Here is a 16,574-nt window from a genome sequence, read left to right as displayed (position 1 = left end):
TCGATAAAAGTTAATGTGAGGGTTCCCGATGGTTATGGACAAATGCAATCGCATGGCAGGATGCTGTAAACAGACCAAACTTCAGTCAGGAGAACAACTGAGATAATCCATCCACAATAGCAGGTTAGTCATTAATATACTGGAACAACATGGGAATAGAGCAGCTGTATAACAATATACAATTATTAAGTAAAAAGCTGTATAATTATAATCCGCTGCGCCTTATGTATGAACTCTTTTTTCCCCTTACTTGTGTACATGTTTATTGTTATAGGTTGGTCAACCATGAACTAACCCTGTAACAGGCAGTTTGTATTTTTACCACTGGGGGGCAACAATTCACTCTATTACACAAACCTTCCTGGGGAGTTGGCTTTCCCTTTTCACCTACCTACAATTTATTACAAGAACAAGAAGCAGGTGGATCATTGATTCTGCTTCAGGTGCAAAAGCTCCAAAGCTCTTCTTTAAAGACTGTGAATTGCAGTTTATGGAAGATGAGTGACTCAACTTTAGCCATCAACACTTACCATCTGTTGTATCTGCCTCATTTTGCCTCTGTGTTAAGTCAGCCTGTTTCAATATGTACAGCTGCAAGAACAAGCGGAGCTGAATTCAGCGCAAGTGACCATCTACCTTTAGACCAGAGGTTCCCAAAGTGTGGGGCCCGCCCCCTAGGGGGGGCGCAGAGCCATTGCAGGGGGGCGGGGGCGCGGTATGAAAAGAAAAAAAAAAAAGAGCGCTTGGACACTGTGGACAGGTTTTTGACGGGGCTCCCACAGAAACGCAAAGCAGGAGATGAAGCATCGCCAAATATGTTTCCAAACCAACTTCCTTCCAAGCCAAAGACAGGAAAATATGGTGAAGCATATCTTCCCTTTGGCTTCACCTGCACAAGTGCCAAGGTAGGTCTCCTCTGCAAAATTAGTTTCCCTGCGTCGGGAGCAGCGCTGCGCTCTCCAAATCACGGACAAACAGGATCCCACATTCTTGATTTTTAGTTGACAAACACTTCTTGTAATGACTAACTACTCCTGGCATTTTGGACATGTTAGCTCTTTATGCAGTAAAGTTACAGTGGGATACAAATAATATCAGGCTGACCCTGCCTTAATTTGTTCCCCCCACAACTGTTTATGTGTTTAAACCCATTTTGCACAGAGAGGCATTTTTTGAAAAATGTATTGATAGCAATGTTGAATATTATTACACAGGAAAAAAAAACAACTACACGTAAAATAATTACACCGTGACGCCTCTGCCTTTCTAAATGCAGGGACAGTAACTGCGTGTGTATATGTAAGCGTGTAAAACCTGAAGATAGTCAGATTAACAGTAACAGTATTTTGTCTCTATCTGCCATTCTGCAATTCATCTCATGTAAACAATAACGTGGCGCACAGCGTGACGTGAAAAGAGGCACATACCTTTGACGTTGCGTGATTTAACTCTGTAATCCTCATCCACACGTAAACGCAAAAAAGGAGTTTTAAATAATCTCCGTTTTCGGTGAATCGCAACGCCGTTTACGTGTTGACGAAATGCCCAAACGCATAGAAACAGCTGCGTTTTCAAAAATACCCGTGTAGGTGTTAGTAGTGTATTTTATTACTACCTGTAATTTATTTGCTTAATTGTTTACTAAATGTTCGAGGTGTGAAATAAACCGCAATGGAGTTTGTAAACAAAATATAGGTGTGTGTGTTTGGAGGATGTGTTTGTGCGGGGGGGGCGAATATTTTCTTGTAAAAAGGGGGCCTGGCAAAAAAAGTTTGGGAACCACTGCTTTAGACTATGGGACAGTTCTGGCTCAAGCTCTTATCAGTTCCCAGTATTGATTAGCTTAATCTGTGTTGGAAATTAAAGTTTTGAGATTCATGCATGGGTTGAGTCTTCCATCAGCAACAGCCAGAATCTGCAACATTATACTGTCAAATGTGAGTGCTCGTCCTAAGATGTTTAGTGACTTGAATGAAAAATCATACATAATTTTGAACAAGATGAATCTTGGCACGTGTTTATATTCTTCTGTTCTTCGTATTAATAGTGAATAATTGCAGTTAAGTCTTGAGATATTTTTTTCATGAATAAGAAAGCATAAAGGCCTCCGGATATGCTGCCTTTATTAGAACTCAAACTCTGTCTAAGAGGATAAACTGGTTTTTGTAAAACCAAAGCTAGCATTATGTAAAAGCGGAAATGATACATTTGGAGAATGTTCAGCAGTACCAAGAATTAAACCAGGTGAAAACCCACTGGTGTCATTTTCTCCCAAGTACACCTGTTCTCTATTGGAATGTTATTTCCTTCTGCCAGGTAAGAGGAGCTCAGTGGAGAAGCAATGTGGAGCCGCTTATTTTATTTTTTATTTTTCAGTGTTTATATTTCTACTATACTTCCATTTATTTCAACCTACAAAACCATTTGACAAAAGCCAGAGCCACACACACACACACACACACACACACACACACACACACACACACACACACACACACACACATTCTGAATTTACCTCTTCAGAATGAGGAAACAGCAGATTATTTATCTTCTCCATAACACAAATACATAGCTATGCTGGTTGGGCAGGATCTGAAAAGAGACTGAAAAAAACAGGAAGATACTGAACCCCAGCACAAAGCTTTGTGTATTTAACAAGTGAGCAAACAACAAATTGCAGTCTACAGCTAATTACTAAACATTATGATAACCATATGTGGGGGGTTTTCAAGAGCTAAAAAAGTTACATACAGTCAGGTTTGTAATGTCCAGTATTTCGACAGTGAGAGAGTTTTTAAAATTCATTGTAAAAACAATAGTTGTAAAGATCACTGTGGGGTTTTCAAATCAAACACTTGGGATGTGGTTGAAGTGCTGGCTGAAAAGATGAAAGCTGTGTTTTGTTGTATTAACTAATTATTGTGGAAAGTAGGAATCACAGTGACTTTGTGCACAGATTTTAATGACCACTATCTGGAAACTGATGATGATTCACCCGCAAAGGTTACAGCAGTACTGGCCCTGTATTTACATGGTATCAGACCGATACCAGAATTAGCAGTCTGCACAGCAGTAGAGCCAGATATATATTCTTTATTCAAATATTTTTATCTCTAGTGGTGAGTTCAGCCTTCAAATAATAATAGTAACCACAGTGAATGGGTTTATTTGGATTTGATTTTTTGCTCAATAAATTGTATTTATCTTAGTTTAAGTTGTTCAGCAAGTTCTACTTGGCTCTTTCCCTCCTCCTGTTCTGCCCAGCAACATTTATATGATTTGTTTAACAATGAGGAAGTTGTCCTGTATCACCGTCAACTTTGATACTAAAGACGAGAGAGACACAAGGCAGCACTGAGAAGTACAGACTGAATATGTTCCTTAAAATTATAATTATTTTGTCTACAGCAGCCTGCGTCGAGGCTGAACGTAAGTATCGCTATTTCCCATTACTGGGTCATCTATAAACTTTCATCTTCTAAGCTGTATTTATGTTTTATTTGTTTGTAATTTAGAGCATTTTAAAACTGTTTTTAACTGTGTTGTCACTTGATCCTAGGAAGTCATACAGTTTATTACACCTATGGATGCTTTGACTCCAGTGATACTCAGATCTGTACAGCGTTCGATGGTGATGAAGTAGGCTATGCAGACTTTAAAAAAGATGAGCTGATTTGGGAGATCAGAGTCCCTGTAAGTTTTCGTTTTCCGCATGCCTACGAATTTGCAGTACGTTTCCGGAGTATGTGTAAAAATGACATCTACAGATGGAAGCCAGACAAGTCCATAATAAAGAAAAAAGGTCAGTGAAAGTCAAACTGTTATATTTCACTGGTTATGCTGTGACTTTTTAGCCGAGGTTGGTTTTCTTTTCAAAAACCAGAAAGTTGAATTTAAGCAAATCATGTGTTCATTTAATTTAGATCCACCAGAATTCATCATCTACCCCAGAGATGAAGTGATAACAGGGGAAGATAATACCCTCATCTGCTTCATCAACCACTTCTTTCCTCCTTCAATCAACATTAAGTGGACCAAGAATGATGTAGAAGTAACAGTGGAAGACCCTTTCATCAAAACTTTGTCCAATCCTGATGGGACCGCTTATGTTTTGTCCTACCTCAACTTTGTGCCAGAGACAGGAGACATCTACAGTTGCACTGTGGAACATGAAGCGCTGGATGAGCCTCAGACCAGGTTTTGGGGTGAGAACAAAGAAGCTTCAGATATTTTAGCACATATGATACGATTTAATGTTTAGAATTCATCATTTCTTTCTGCTGTCCTCTGCAGAGGTTGAAACAGATGAGATCAACAAAGGTCCAGCTGTCTTCTGTGGACTTGGCCTGAGTCTTGGATTGCTTGGAGTTTTCATAGGAACCTACTTTTTTTTTAGAGCAGGGCACTCTGGTCCCGCTGGTTGAGATGTATACTACATATTGTATAGAGCTCAGATTGCATAGTCCTTAGTTTGTTTCCAGCAGGCATAACTTTCATCTGTGTTTACTGACAAACCTGAGCTCTCTTATTTTCATCCCTTGTGTTAATTTGGCTATGTCTTAGTCACTGTAGTAAAACTTCAGTTTTCTCTTTATTTATATCGTGCAGTAAAGCTAAACAGTGATATCAGCACGTTTCACTTTTCACACAGACATTTTCAGATGTGATTCACTGCTGCACATGTCTGGTGTTTAGAGTTAGGGTAGAGCTTGAAGTCTGTGTTACTGGTATTCTTATTTTTAGCACTTAAATATGCCTTATGATCCATAACTCTAAAATCATATTATGTGCATTATGTCTACTTAAAGAAATACAAATGTGGTTTTTTTTTCTTTTCTGAAATAAGATAAAACTAGACCAGAAAAAGAATGTATCCATAAATATATTAAACACATTATTTCTTATAGAGCCTGAGAAGTCTACACGATTGTGCATCAAGATACTGCACAGGCATTATGACTTACTACATATTATTAATAAAGTAAAACTGACAACTCCTCAAGTAAAAAAAATGAATAAATTGATGCCAGTTACTCTGGAAACTCACTGAAAATGAAATTAGAAACTAAAACTCAGATACCTTTATCATCATTAGCGTATCTCTAATGCTACAGAATCTTCCTGTTAGCACTTTGTGAAAGTAATCAGAGTTTAATTGTTTGTAAGACATCAGTAATCAGTTACACGAATCATTTAGGTGTCTCGTTTTCAGGACAGAATTTGAGTTTTCATTATAGAGTTCACTTAAAAAAATGTCAGTGATGTTTTTCACAAGAGATGTAAGAAAGGTGAAAGCATATCTTATCAATGTTTTCTGTAGGCTGATTTCTGTAATCTAATTTAATCTCCTAACATTCATCTAGTCGACTGCTGCTAGAGTTAGATTCATATCTCTTTATATCACATTTTGACCTATCTGGCATATCAAAATGATAGTAAAACAAGAACTATGAGGCTGAAATCCAGGGCAGTGTCAGATTTAATATTGCAGGACCCAGTAGAATAGTAGGTGTAAACAGTAGAGGATGTAATTAGTGAAAGATTCTTTATTAAAACAAAGGATAATTCATTTAACACAGATTGTGAGCTTTGACTTGGTCAACAAGAGCAAAACATAAATGAACCTAGACTTAAGGGGCAAGTCCTACATGAACATCTTAACTCAGGGGAGAGACACAGGCCATGGCAGCGGAGATAACAGCGTGGCAGATCTGTGGGAGAGGAGAAGGCAGTTAGGGCAGGAAATCTGAGAGGGAATGTGCTAAGAAGTGTTCAAAAAGTGGCTGCAACAATGCTTTACTTGGAGTCCAGACTAGCTGGGACAGTGGAGAGGTAATGGATAAGGGCAAAACTGCCTAAGGGTGGGCAGGCAGGTGAGCGAGCGAAGAAAAGAGGGCAGCTGCGGTGGTGAATAGAGGTGTAATGATTAAGGGTGGATCTAAAACTCAATTTCCCCGATATTGATTCATTAAATCCTGAATCAATTTTTAAGTATAATTGCATTTTGCCAGAATCTTAGGTTAAAGCTCACAAAACAATTTCAACAACTGCCAAACAGCTAAAACAGCAAATGAGAGCAGGTAGACGGATTCCGCAAAAAGATGTAAACAAAAAGTGCAGATCCCCCCGTTGAACCGATGGCACGGACACGGCGTCAGATGCTGAAAGCCAACACATCTCACGTATTCTGAAGCTGCGGGTTTTGTCACTCTCCGACCAAAATTCAACCAGCAGCAAATAAAATCAAAATTATGCTTCATGTTTGATAAACATTGCCATGAATTCCCTCTTACTTTGGTTGTTTTGCTTCCACCACAATAAAATCACACTTCCTGCACAGCTCTCTCTCTCTCTCAGTGCACTCAGAGACCACTTTACCATCAAAAATCTCTCATTTCTGCATTATCATTTGCTTATTGTGCACCAGTCTGCAGTTGTGTACAGCGCTGTTTGTTTGTTTTTTTTATTGATGATCTCAGACAGGAAAGCTTAATTTCTGCTGTTCACTCCAATCCGAGGCAGCGGGCGTCTGATTCGAGGTGAATGATGGCATGAAAAACAAAATCCCAAGTCGGAAGGTACTGTAAAAAAGGGGAAAAATCCATTAGCATAAAAAGTTTTCTTTTTCTTTAAAGTTTTCTGAGCTGGCCTGGTTACCGTGCTGACAAGCTGATAATTTGGCAGAGACTGGATGCCCGCACTGGTACTTTTGAATGACTGTTGATTAGGAAGGGCAATATTGCCAAAAATATTTATCATGATATATATTTGAAAATTTTCACTAACGATATAACTGGTGATATAACTGACGCGAGACAAAATACTTTACAACTCCACAACTTTATTAGTGCAAAAAACCCATCAATTTATTTTCACTTAAACAAGCAGCTGTTTTTTTTTATGTGCATTAAAACTATGTAAAAATTTAACAGTGCAAATGCAAATTCCTTGCTGACAGTTTAACCAAAAGGCATTTCCAGTGGAAATGGGCTGACATATCCTGAGCATAACTGTGTATAACATCCACAAAAGTTAAAAAGACCTGCTTTGCAACATTATACTGCGGTGTGCCAAATAAAAAGGGCAAATACATATTTTTCGGACCATAACGAGCATGGGATTATAAGGCGCATTAAGTGAAACAAAACAGTCAGATAAGTCTAACTTTACTCAACTCATCCTTCTTGCTTCCTCCACTTCCGTACCATTGATTCATTAATGTTGAATTCTCTCGCAGCTGCTCTATTCTCATGTTCTACTGCATGACTGATAGCCTTGAATTTGAAATACGCTTCATACGCATGTCTCTTAACAAGTGCCATCTTAGGCTCCTTATACACACAATACGGTAATATTATGTTGAAGCACAGTACTTATTACTCCGCGAGGCTCCTGAGTACGGTAGCTGTAATGCTCCGACAATGCATCAAGCTGTGCAGCTTCGTAGCTTACCAAGGTCGTACCTTGGTCATTTGTTGGCAGATTTTTGAGCACTGTGTACCACATAAAATCACTTCAAGGTCAGTAAGCACAACCATAATTCATATATAAGGTGCACCGATTATAAGGTGCACTGTCGATTTTTCAGAAAGTTATAGGATTTGCCTTATAGTCCGAAAAATACGGTAATAACGACGGCCCGCTTGCATGTTCTACAAAAAAATGTGCTTTGGTGGCTATCTGATGGACGAAAACCAAACCAGTTCCACATCACTGAAGTTGCACCATTTTTACAAACCAATTCTGGTTCATCTGTTTCATTCAACGATCCGCTTTCGACCTTCTCATTCTCTGTCGCCGCCATGTTTTTTCCACCATGTGCATATGAAAACAAAGGCACTGTGCATGCGCGTTTTACCCATATTTACCTATATTTCATTTTCTTATCCTAACATTATTCCGGTATTACCGTGAATGTTATGATATGGCCCAGCCCTGCTGTTAATTAAGTTAGATGGCTTTTAGGTGGTCAGAGGTGGGGAGACAACTTCCACCGCGAACCCGTCAATGCAGAGGGTAACAGCTGTTCCTCAAAAACACTCCACTGACTCATGAACCCAGATCTACGACAGACAGAGACTTGAAATGAAAGAAACTTTTTTAGCATGTCACCAAAATGCCAGAAACTGGGTGCATGTCAAGTGGTTAAGAAAACTTCTGCAGCATTTGTAAAAGCAGCTAGTTTAATCTGAAAAATGAAAAGAATGGAAGACAGAAAACATTCAGCAGTAACATAAGGAAACAAGATGCCAACCCATCACAAACTCACCTACCCTTCAATGGAATGTTGTTTCCTTCTGCCAAATAACTTTGTTGGCTATGAGCATGACTGCTAACTTTTGAATTCAAGTATAATCTTTTTTATTTATATAGCACCAAATCACACAACAGTCGCCTCAAGGCACTTTACATGGTAAGGTAAAGACCCTACAATAATACGAAGACACAACAATCTCAGTCTGCTGTCTAATTAGTTAGACAATGCTGATAGCTTTAAAGTAGTTTGACCCACCAAAATGCTCCAAAATACAAACTTTATCTTGTTGCTTTTAATTTTTCCAGTGTGATTTTTCTATATAGTGACATTTATGATTTATTCATATTTATCTACAGTTTAAAACATTCATCTTTACAGTCTCAACACAAAATCCTCCCACATCTCTCTGCTGTTTTTGATTGTCAAACAACAGTTTGATTGTCCACATAAGTCACTTCATCTAGTATTAGTGCACAAACAAGAGCTAGCTAAACAAAGGAGCAAAGCCAGAATCATTATCAGTTATTCTCATAAATGTAATGGACAGAGGGAGTTTCCACTAAATGTTTTGCTGTTATATCAGCCTATCTGCTTTCACTTCCTCGTTTCGGTGAACATATAAATGCTGCAGATCTTCTTCCTGTATCATCTTACAACACATGTGAAACATGTACACTCATAATTTTATCCTGTTCGTGGCTTCCTCTCTTTTCAGTCCAGGTGAGCTGCAAAAGTCTTCTGTTTGAACAAATCAGTGAAATATTACATTCTAATTATGATTTTTAACATCAGTACATTTCTTTCATTTCAGTTCTCACAGATGAAGACTTTTACCAAGTGAGAGCATACTGTACATTCAAAGGGCCACACTTTGAAGAAACCGAGTACATATTAACTAGTTTTTTTAATAAGAACTTGATGATGGAGTACAACAGCACAAGAGGCAACTGGACGGGATTCACAGCGTATTCAATTGAAGCAGCAAAATGGTGGAACAGTGATCCCCTTGATGCAATAACAAGAAAGATTGAAAGGAAACTGTTGTGTACGGACACGTTAGATGTCATCCAATCCGTAGGTAAGAGATTTGTTTCTTAATAATGTTTTAAATCAAATGTTAAATGGAGTTTTGATGCTGTGAACATTTTACATCAAATATTTTTATTAGAGATGGCACGATACCACTTTTTTATGTCCGATACCGATACCGATATCATAAATTTGGATATCTGCCGATACCGATATGAATCCGATATTGTGTGTTTTTTAATCAATAAAACTGTTTTTTTTAATATCTTGCTGCATTTTGTATAAGTTCATACTCAAGTTTAAATAAACAACAACACTAAAGCTATTCTGTTATACCTGTGTGTAAAAAATACACTGCACCCCAAATATTTCATAGTTCAGCAACACTGATCAATCTAATAAACCTTACCTAACTTAAAACCTAACTTAAACCTACTCCATCCCTCCTATTCTGGTATTTTAAAGAGTACTTAGCAGAAATATTAAGCAACCTAATAGGGTTGCAAATCCCAACAAAAAAAAAAAAGGGAACCACCCACCCTCCACCTCATGATGCTTAATCGATGTAATCAACTTTAATTTGATGCAGGGTGAAAAAAATGCACAGAAACAAATTATTTTTCAAGAATAATTAAATAGATTCAACATCTTTCTTCAACAGAATTGCAGAATTCACAGATGGTACCTTCCCAAAGGAAAAAGTACTATAGCTTACTAGGGTATATAGACTTAAGAGTTACTATATATAATAATAATAATAATAATAATGCATTGGATTTATATAGCGCTTTTCAAGGCACCCAAAGCGCTTTACAATGACATTATTCATTCATGCTCACATTCACACACTGGTGGAGGCAACCGTAATGGACTTCTATACATTTTACATCAGATTAAAACTTTGGGAGTAAGATTCAGATAATTATTTATTAAAAGCTAGATATTTTAAATGAGAATAAGAAAGAAAAGTATGTCTTTGTGCCCCTTTTCCCCTGTTCATGCCCTATCGGCCCCCTGGCTAAACTTTTGCTAGATCCGCCCCTGCACAGTTACCAGCCGTCAGCTGCGTGAAAAGGATCCTGGTGTAGAAAGTAATATTAAATAAATTCTAACAACAGCTTATCAAGGTTAAACGTGCTGCTGTTGTTCAGCCGCTGGTTTCCTCTTTCTGGTGCAAAGTGGGCCAAAAACAAAGAAGAGAGACGGACTCGCGACAGAAAAGCCGATCAGCTGATCGTTAAGCAGTTTCACGATTGAAGTAGGCAGGAAGGTGAGGGAGAGGCAGTCACTCCATATATCGGTTGTTAAGCTTAACGTGGGAATGCTTTACAAACATTCAGAGATGAACTTACACACTTGCTTTACTTCTCTCTGGGATAACTTCCTCAGAGATGAAATGCTGGTTTGGTAGCGGGCTCTATCACATGACGCATACTGCTGCAACGTGCTACGGTTATGAGCCGAGTTACGCAGTGTTGCAAGTTTTGTGCGATGCTTTTTTGATATTTAATGGATCGGATTACATTTTTTATTTTTCGCCGATATCCGATCCAGTAATTTAGGTCAGTATCGGACCGATACCGATACGTAATATCGGATCGGTCCATCTCTAATTTTTATGATCATTTTTGATGACATAAGATTATTATATTTGTTTTACTGTAAATAACAATAGTGCTTTATTAGTTTTGCTCAGTTGCATGACATTACAGTTCATTTCCAAGTATGCCATAATTGACAACATACTCAGCTATGATGCATTACATTACGTACATTTGAGGAATGGGTCATTCCTACTATTCGGTGCCATTTCAGTGTGATCACTCTTCATCAAAAAATACAAAATTTTGAATTATTTTAACATTTCATCTAAAGAGGATTTTCAACCTATAAGAAAAATGTATTGGTCCAGCTAAGGATATTATATTATAATATTTTTAAAATCAAAGTCTTTACCCATGACGTGCCAAAGGTCCACCCTGTTACAGGACATTCAAATTTCTATTAATAACTGTTTTGAATACACAGTTATAGTAATATTTACATTTTCTAAAAGCTACAATGTCCCTTTTTAAAATCTGCAAGGAAATTTCAAATTTCAAAGCATAGCAATAACAGGGTGACGGTAACAGGGGAGATTTTATGCTAAACTTAGCCATTACTACTAGTATGATGAACAACAAGCTAGTACATGGTGACCACTAAGAACCATTTTTAACATGTTTATTAGCCATATTATAAAAATTACAAAAAAAAAAATTGTTTCCACTATTAATAAGCGTAACAGGTTGGACGTGTTATGCTTTGCCACATTACAAAATCTTGCTAAAACATTGAAAAAAGGGTTGATTAAAGAGTGGTACTTACTCGTCTTCTTCTTGAAAGTTTTCCCTCCAAAATATGTTACATCCGGGAGTGTCATGTGACTAAAAGAATAATCAGGTGATGTGTTCTATGGAATTCTTATCAGAGTAACAGGGGTGACAGTTGATTCAGGGACACAACATTTTTTAAAGATTTTAAGTATTAAACATGCATTAATAATAAAAAAGAACATTTGATGAGGAACATTAGAAATAAGCCAATCCAGAAATGATGAAAAATCTAGATTTTTTTTTTTTTTTTTTTAAGTTATATTTGTAACTGAAGTCGAGCAAGCATGACTGGGGACATAGTACTTTAGTGACTTGTGCTAAAATAAAAGTAATTTACTTTTAATGTATTTATCCTGTGTATATATCAATGTGTTCTATGGTAGAGGGGGGTTAAACATACAAGAAAATGGTTTAGAAATAAGCATTAGACAAGTTTTACACTAAATATACCATATTATGTCATTAGGACTCAAATGGCACCGAATAGTAAGAATGACCCGAATACATCTGTGAACAGAGGAGGTGCATTAATGTATTTTTCTTAATCAGAAGCATGAAACTTATTTTTTCACAGATAATCTGACAACTATACCCACCGTCAAACTAAAATCAGTGAAAAGGCCAAATGGTGAGCACACATCTACGCTTGTGTGCAGTGCCTACAACTTTTATCCAAAACAAATCAGAATGATGTGGATGAGGAACGGCCAGGAGGTGACCACAGACGTCAGTTACTCTGGCGAGATGCCTAATGGTGACTGGTACTACCAGACTCATTCTTACCTGGAGTACATCCCAACTTCAGGAGAAAAAATTGCCTGCATGGTTGAACACCTTGGTCTCTCTGAGCCGATGTTTGTGGTCTGGGGTAAGTTTGCTGCTGTGATGCCAATTAAAGTTAGAGATATAAAATTGAAGCTGCATAATTACCAGTTTCACTTTTATCTCACTGTTTCAGACCCCTCCCTCCCAGTGGCACAACAAACTCAGATAGCTGTTGGACTGTGTGGACTCGTGATTGGATTTGTTATTGCAATATCTGGATTCATCTACTACAATAAGAAGTCTGCTGCATACATCACTGTGTGTCAAAGTAAGGAGTTTGTTGGAAGTGTACATAACATAACATATTCTGATCTAAAGCTGGGCATACACTGTGCGATTTTTCCAGTCGCGTTATTCAGCTTCAGCTCAAACTGCACGATTGACTCGCAGGGGTTAGAAGTTCGTAGGTCACGATGCAGGGTCTCACACTATACGGCCCGATGCTCTGATGCGACCTGAGTGCTCACACTGTTCGTCCATAAAAATGAAGGTTATAACAGAAAATCTGTCGCTCGCTCTCCCTCTCTGTCTTTCACTCACACAGACTCACGCCACCACCATCAACTTTGCTAAATTGCTAATGAAAAACATTGATCAGGCAGCTGTGACTGAGCAGTGGTGTAGATCCAACTATTTTCACGGTTGTTGTGGTCGTGATAATTTTGTGATGCCACATCGAAAAGTCTCAGATGAGCTTTCCAAAGTTCTACAAGTGCCTCCATCGCTTGTGTCCAGATCACACGCTGCACTGCTGTGCTACTCCGTCTTTTTCACCGACATTTATGTGTTTGCGCGTGCGCAGTGTGAGCGGCTGCGGTGACACCCTCAGCGATTGATGATCGGGAGCTGGTCGTGAGGTGTTAATCTCTTCTCGTTACCCCATGTATACTACACGATGAACGACGCACGATGAAGGCCAAACTCGGGCCGATCAACAAAACGGTCGCACGACTGAAAAATCGGCTCAAAATGGGCCAAAAATCGCACAGTGTAAGCCCAGCATAAGACTGAAAGCCTCGGTGTGCCATGCACTCAGTAACTTTCTTGACTTTGTCTCTTTAACCTTCTGTTTTCAAGAGAATCCTAAAAAAAACTGTTCCTATTCTTACTACAGCATATATTGTTATTAAGTAGATCTATTGCCTCATCATCATCATCATCATGTTTTCTATGCTGCTATTGCTGTGTTCATAAATTGGGCCTTTTCTGTGGTTGCAACAACATTAAGTTTTGCTAACTTAGTAAATCTGACCAGTAGAGTTAATAATGCGATGAATATGTTCTTCTTTTAAACAGGACAAGTTTTTATTCCTGTGGAATCCTTTCCTGAAGCTGGAGCAACTTAACAGCCTGAGCAAACACTATTAATACGGGCACGCTCCATCCAAGGTGCCCCAAATATGTCAGCTCTCTGAATAATGATGGCTGCTGTGGGTGTTTGGGGGTTTGCATCTTCTACCTACGGAACAGAGGAGACATTTCTAATGTAGTTAATACTCTTATACAGTATAGTAATATAGTGTTATAGAAAAATGATTACACTGTATCTACTGGCATTAACCCTCATTAAGCAGTAAACCCTGTGAGTTAACCAGTGGTGAAAGTGGAAAAGTAGAAAAACCCTGGAACAGTAGGATGGTTCAAAAGCTACCCACAGTGTGCACACCCACATGGTACCTTCCTAGCAATTAAGTAAGAGAATGATTATTTCAAACTATATAGAACCAACTAACATTTTGTTTATTAATCTGAATACCCTGAAATTTTATGATTTAGTTGAATATAAAATGGCACAGATAATGTATAAAGCACAAAATAACTTGCTTTGCCGCAGCACTCAGAAGCTGTTTAAAGTCAGAGAGAGTCAATATGACTTAAGGGGAACAGGTTTCTTTAAAAGAAAAAACAAGATAAGGACAAACATAAAGCAGAGATGTGTTTCTGTTAGAGGAGTTAACTTGTGGAATAGTTATGACAGTGATTTAAAAAGGTGTAGTTCATTTTCCTTGTTTAAAAATAGAGTATTAGAAAAATATATAAATCAAGAATGAAAAGAGCAATAATAACTAGAAAGCAAAAATTTCAGAAGAAATTTTAAGTGTGCCTATGCCGCTGCTAATCAGTGTAGTTTGCCATTCATACGGCTACAGGGAGCAAAACTCAGCAGAGCAGCCATTCTCCACCATGAACTATGGTAAAAACAAACACCGCTCGCGCCTCACAGATGACAGCTTACAGTTTTGTGTAAAGATGAGGTGACTTTGTACAGCCCCGATTTGCAGATGCTGTGCGCAGAGGTTCATGAGCAGAAGTCCCATTGTACCACGGCAGACCCGACGATGTTTGCATGAACATGCTTTGTAGCATTACTTTATGGACCACTTTTCACACATGGTTGGTGTACCCACACAGCCGGCTGTAGCTTTTCATCTCACAGCCCGACACACACCAAAACAACAGCCAAGAGAGGACAGACTTTACGCCTGAGAGGCGTGATTGCAGATGCCGCTCAGGTGGGTCCACCTCCCCTGCAGCGGCACTGCAGACCACGCCCCGCCACACACATCAGACACGTAAAATAAATATTTATGCACTTTCGCATTCACTTTTTGTTTTTTGTTATTTTTACACAGTGTTCTGAATGATTAACAATGGTCTACAGCCAATCTTGTGTATTATTATACAAACTTTGGTTGTAAGATTCAGATAACTATTTAATAAAAGCTAGACATTTTATATGAGAGTAAGAAAGAAAAGTATATCTTTGTGCCCCCCTTTCCCTGTTAATGCCCTACCTGGCCCCCTGGCAAAAGCTTTGCTAGATCCGCCCCTGCACAGTTACCAGCTGTCAGCTACACAGAAAAGGATCTTGGTGTTTATTTGTCTCTCAGAAACAGTTCATAACTTCCCTTCACCACCTAAAAACTGAGTTATTTTTTCCACATCGACCAGCATCTGGACAATCCACCACCTTTCACTGTTTGTACCGTTACTAAAATGAATAAATAAATCATCGGCCCATAAAAACGAAACATAAGTCCAGCTGTGACCACGAGTCTTTGCGAGAGACCGCGGGGGTGAAACGAGAATGATCCGCTCTCACTGTAAGGCAGGCCCGGTCGCTTTTTCTGCCAAGCTGCGCTAGCTAGCTAGCCGGCTAGCTGTCAGGCGGGACCGACATCATCAGAGCACTGTTGCTAATATGGGATGTCTTGATCAAATGAGCAGATATTTGAAGTTTACACAGCTACATTCTCGCCTGAAAATATCTTAAAAGAAGACCGGGGTGTGTGCGAAAACGACATCCCGAGATTGAGATCTTCTCGCCAGCCAGCCCGGGCTAGCTAGTTAGCTAGCTGTCTAGCTCTTGGCAGGCACCGTAAACGTCAGAGTTAATATGGGATGTCTTGGTAACGGGAGCAGATATTTGAAGTTTACATCTAGCCAATCCACCACCTTTCACGGTTTATACCGTTACTAAAATGAATAAATAAATCATCGGCCCATATAAACGAAACAATAGTCCAGCTGTGACCCCGAGTCTTTGCGAGAGATCGGGGGGGGTGAAACGAGAGAGATAAGTTTGCAAGAAAACATTCGCATGGAAGGCACACTTAATAATACTGAAACTCTTGGTTGTTTTGCTTTGATGTAGTTACTTATCTAAGGTGGAAAGTTTTTTTTGTTTGTTTTTTTGCTTTGCTTTGTTTTTTTCTTTGCTTCGAGCCCTTTGTACAGGAGCTGCATGCTAAAAGATATTTTGTTAAAAGGGTTGGCGTAATAAGCATATGCTTCAGCCAAAACCTTTTGATTAGCCTTTTCTTGTGCTTTCTTGCTTTGTGGTAATCTTTATTCTGTATTCACTGAGATATTTGAATGCTAATCAATAAAATCAATAAATCAAAAAAAATCTCACCATCGAGGCATCAAACACAGATCTACCACAGGACCGACCGGTGGGGATACTTACCGCTATACCAACAGGGAAGGATAATATATGAGAAGATGCAGTACCCAGAAGGTAATACAAAGAAGCAACGTTCAGCGTATGGAGGTGTAAACAGCTGGAAACAGAGTTGAATCCGACC

At 38.7% G+C, this 16,574-nt stretch overlaps 2 protein-coding genes across 2 annotated transcripts; both read left to right on the top strand.

The window, feature by feature from the left end:
* Window positions 1-873: 873 nt before the first annotated feature.
* LOC116321850 (H-2 class II histocompatibility antigen, A-Q alpha chain-like) lies at window positions 874-4,821 on the top strand. The gene is made up of 5 exons (XM_039600894.1): window positions 874-905; window positions 3,409-3,429; window positions 3,560-3,802; window positions 3,924-4,205; window positions 4,294-4,821. Exons 3-5 carry the CDS (start codon window positions 3,745-3,747, stop codon window positions 4,422-4,424), a joined length of 471 nt encoding a protein of 156 aa, XP_039456828.1. The 5' UTR covers window positions 874-905; window positions 3,409-3,429; window positions 3,560-3,744; the 3' UTR covers window positions 4,425-4,821.
* A 3,321-nt stretch (window positions 4,822-8,142) lies between these two features.
* LOC120433893 (H-2 class II histocompatibility antigen, E-S beta chain-like) lies at window positions 8,143-14,312 on the top strand. The gene is made up of 5 exons (XM_039600889.1): window positions 8,143-8,977; window positions 9,069-9,335; window positions 12,236-12,529; window positions 12,620-12,754; window positions 13,783-14,312. Exons 1-5 carry the CDS (start codon window positions 8,926-8,928, stop codon window positions 13,830-13,832), a joined length of 798 nt encoding a protein of 265 aa, XP_039456823.1. The 5' UTR covers window positions 8,143-8,925; the 3' UTR covers window positions 13,833-14,312.
* Window positions 14,313-16,574: the final 2,262 nt, after the last annotated feature.

This window comes from Oreochromis aureus, linkage group 17 (genome assembly GCF_013358895.1).
Source record: "Oreochromis aureus strain Israel breed Guangdong linkage group 17, ZZ_aureus, whole genome shotgun sequence".
Taxonomy (NCBI): Eukaryota; Metazoa; Chordata; class Actinopteri; order Cichliformes; family Cichlidae; genus Oreochromis; species Oreochromis aureus.
The sequence above is the reverse complement of the archived record's forward strand: the minus strand, read 5'-3'. Positions and strand labels throughout refer to the sequence as shown.

Excerpts from the sequence above, each read along its gene's own strand:
- LOC116321850 (XM_039600894.1), top strand. The coding sequence starts at position 3,745 with ATGTGTAAAAATGACATCTACAGATGGAAGCCAGACAAGTCCATAATA. Across the intron at positions 3,803-3,923 it reads GTCCATAATAAAGAAAAAAG|ATCCACCAGAATTCATCATC; the intron begins GTCAGTGAAAGT and ends CATTTAATTTAG. Across the intron at positions 4,206-4,293 it reads GCCTCAGACCAGGTTTTGGG|AGGTTGAAACAGATGAGATC; the intron begins GTGAGAACAAAG and ends TGTCCTCTGCAG.
- LOC120433893 (XM_039600889.1), top strand. The coding sequence starts at position 8,926 with ATGTACACTCATAATTTTATCCTGTTCGTGGCTTCCTCTCTTTTCAGT. Across the intron at positions 8,978-9,068 it reads TTCCTCTCTTTTCAGTCCAG|TTCTCACAGATGAAGACTTT; the intron begins GTGAGCTGCAAA and ends CTTTCATTTCAG. Across the intron at positions 12,530-12,619 it reads GCCGATGTTTGTGGTCTGGG|ACCCCTCCCTCCCAGTGGCA; the intron begins GTAAGTTTGCTG and ends TCACTGTTTCAG.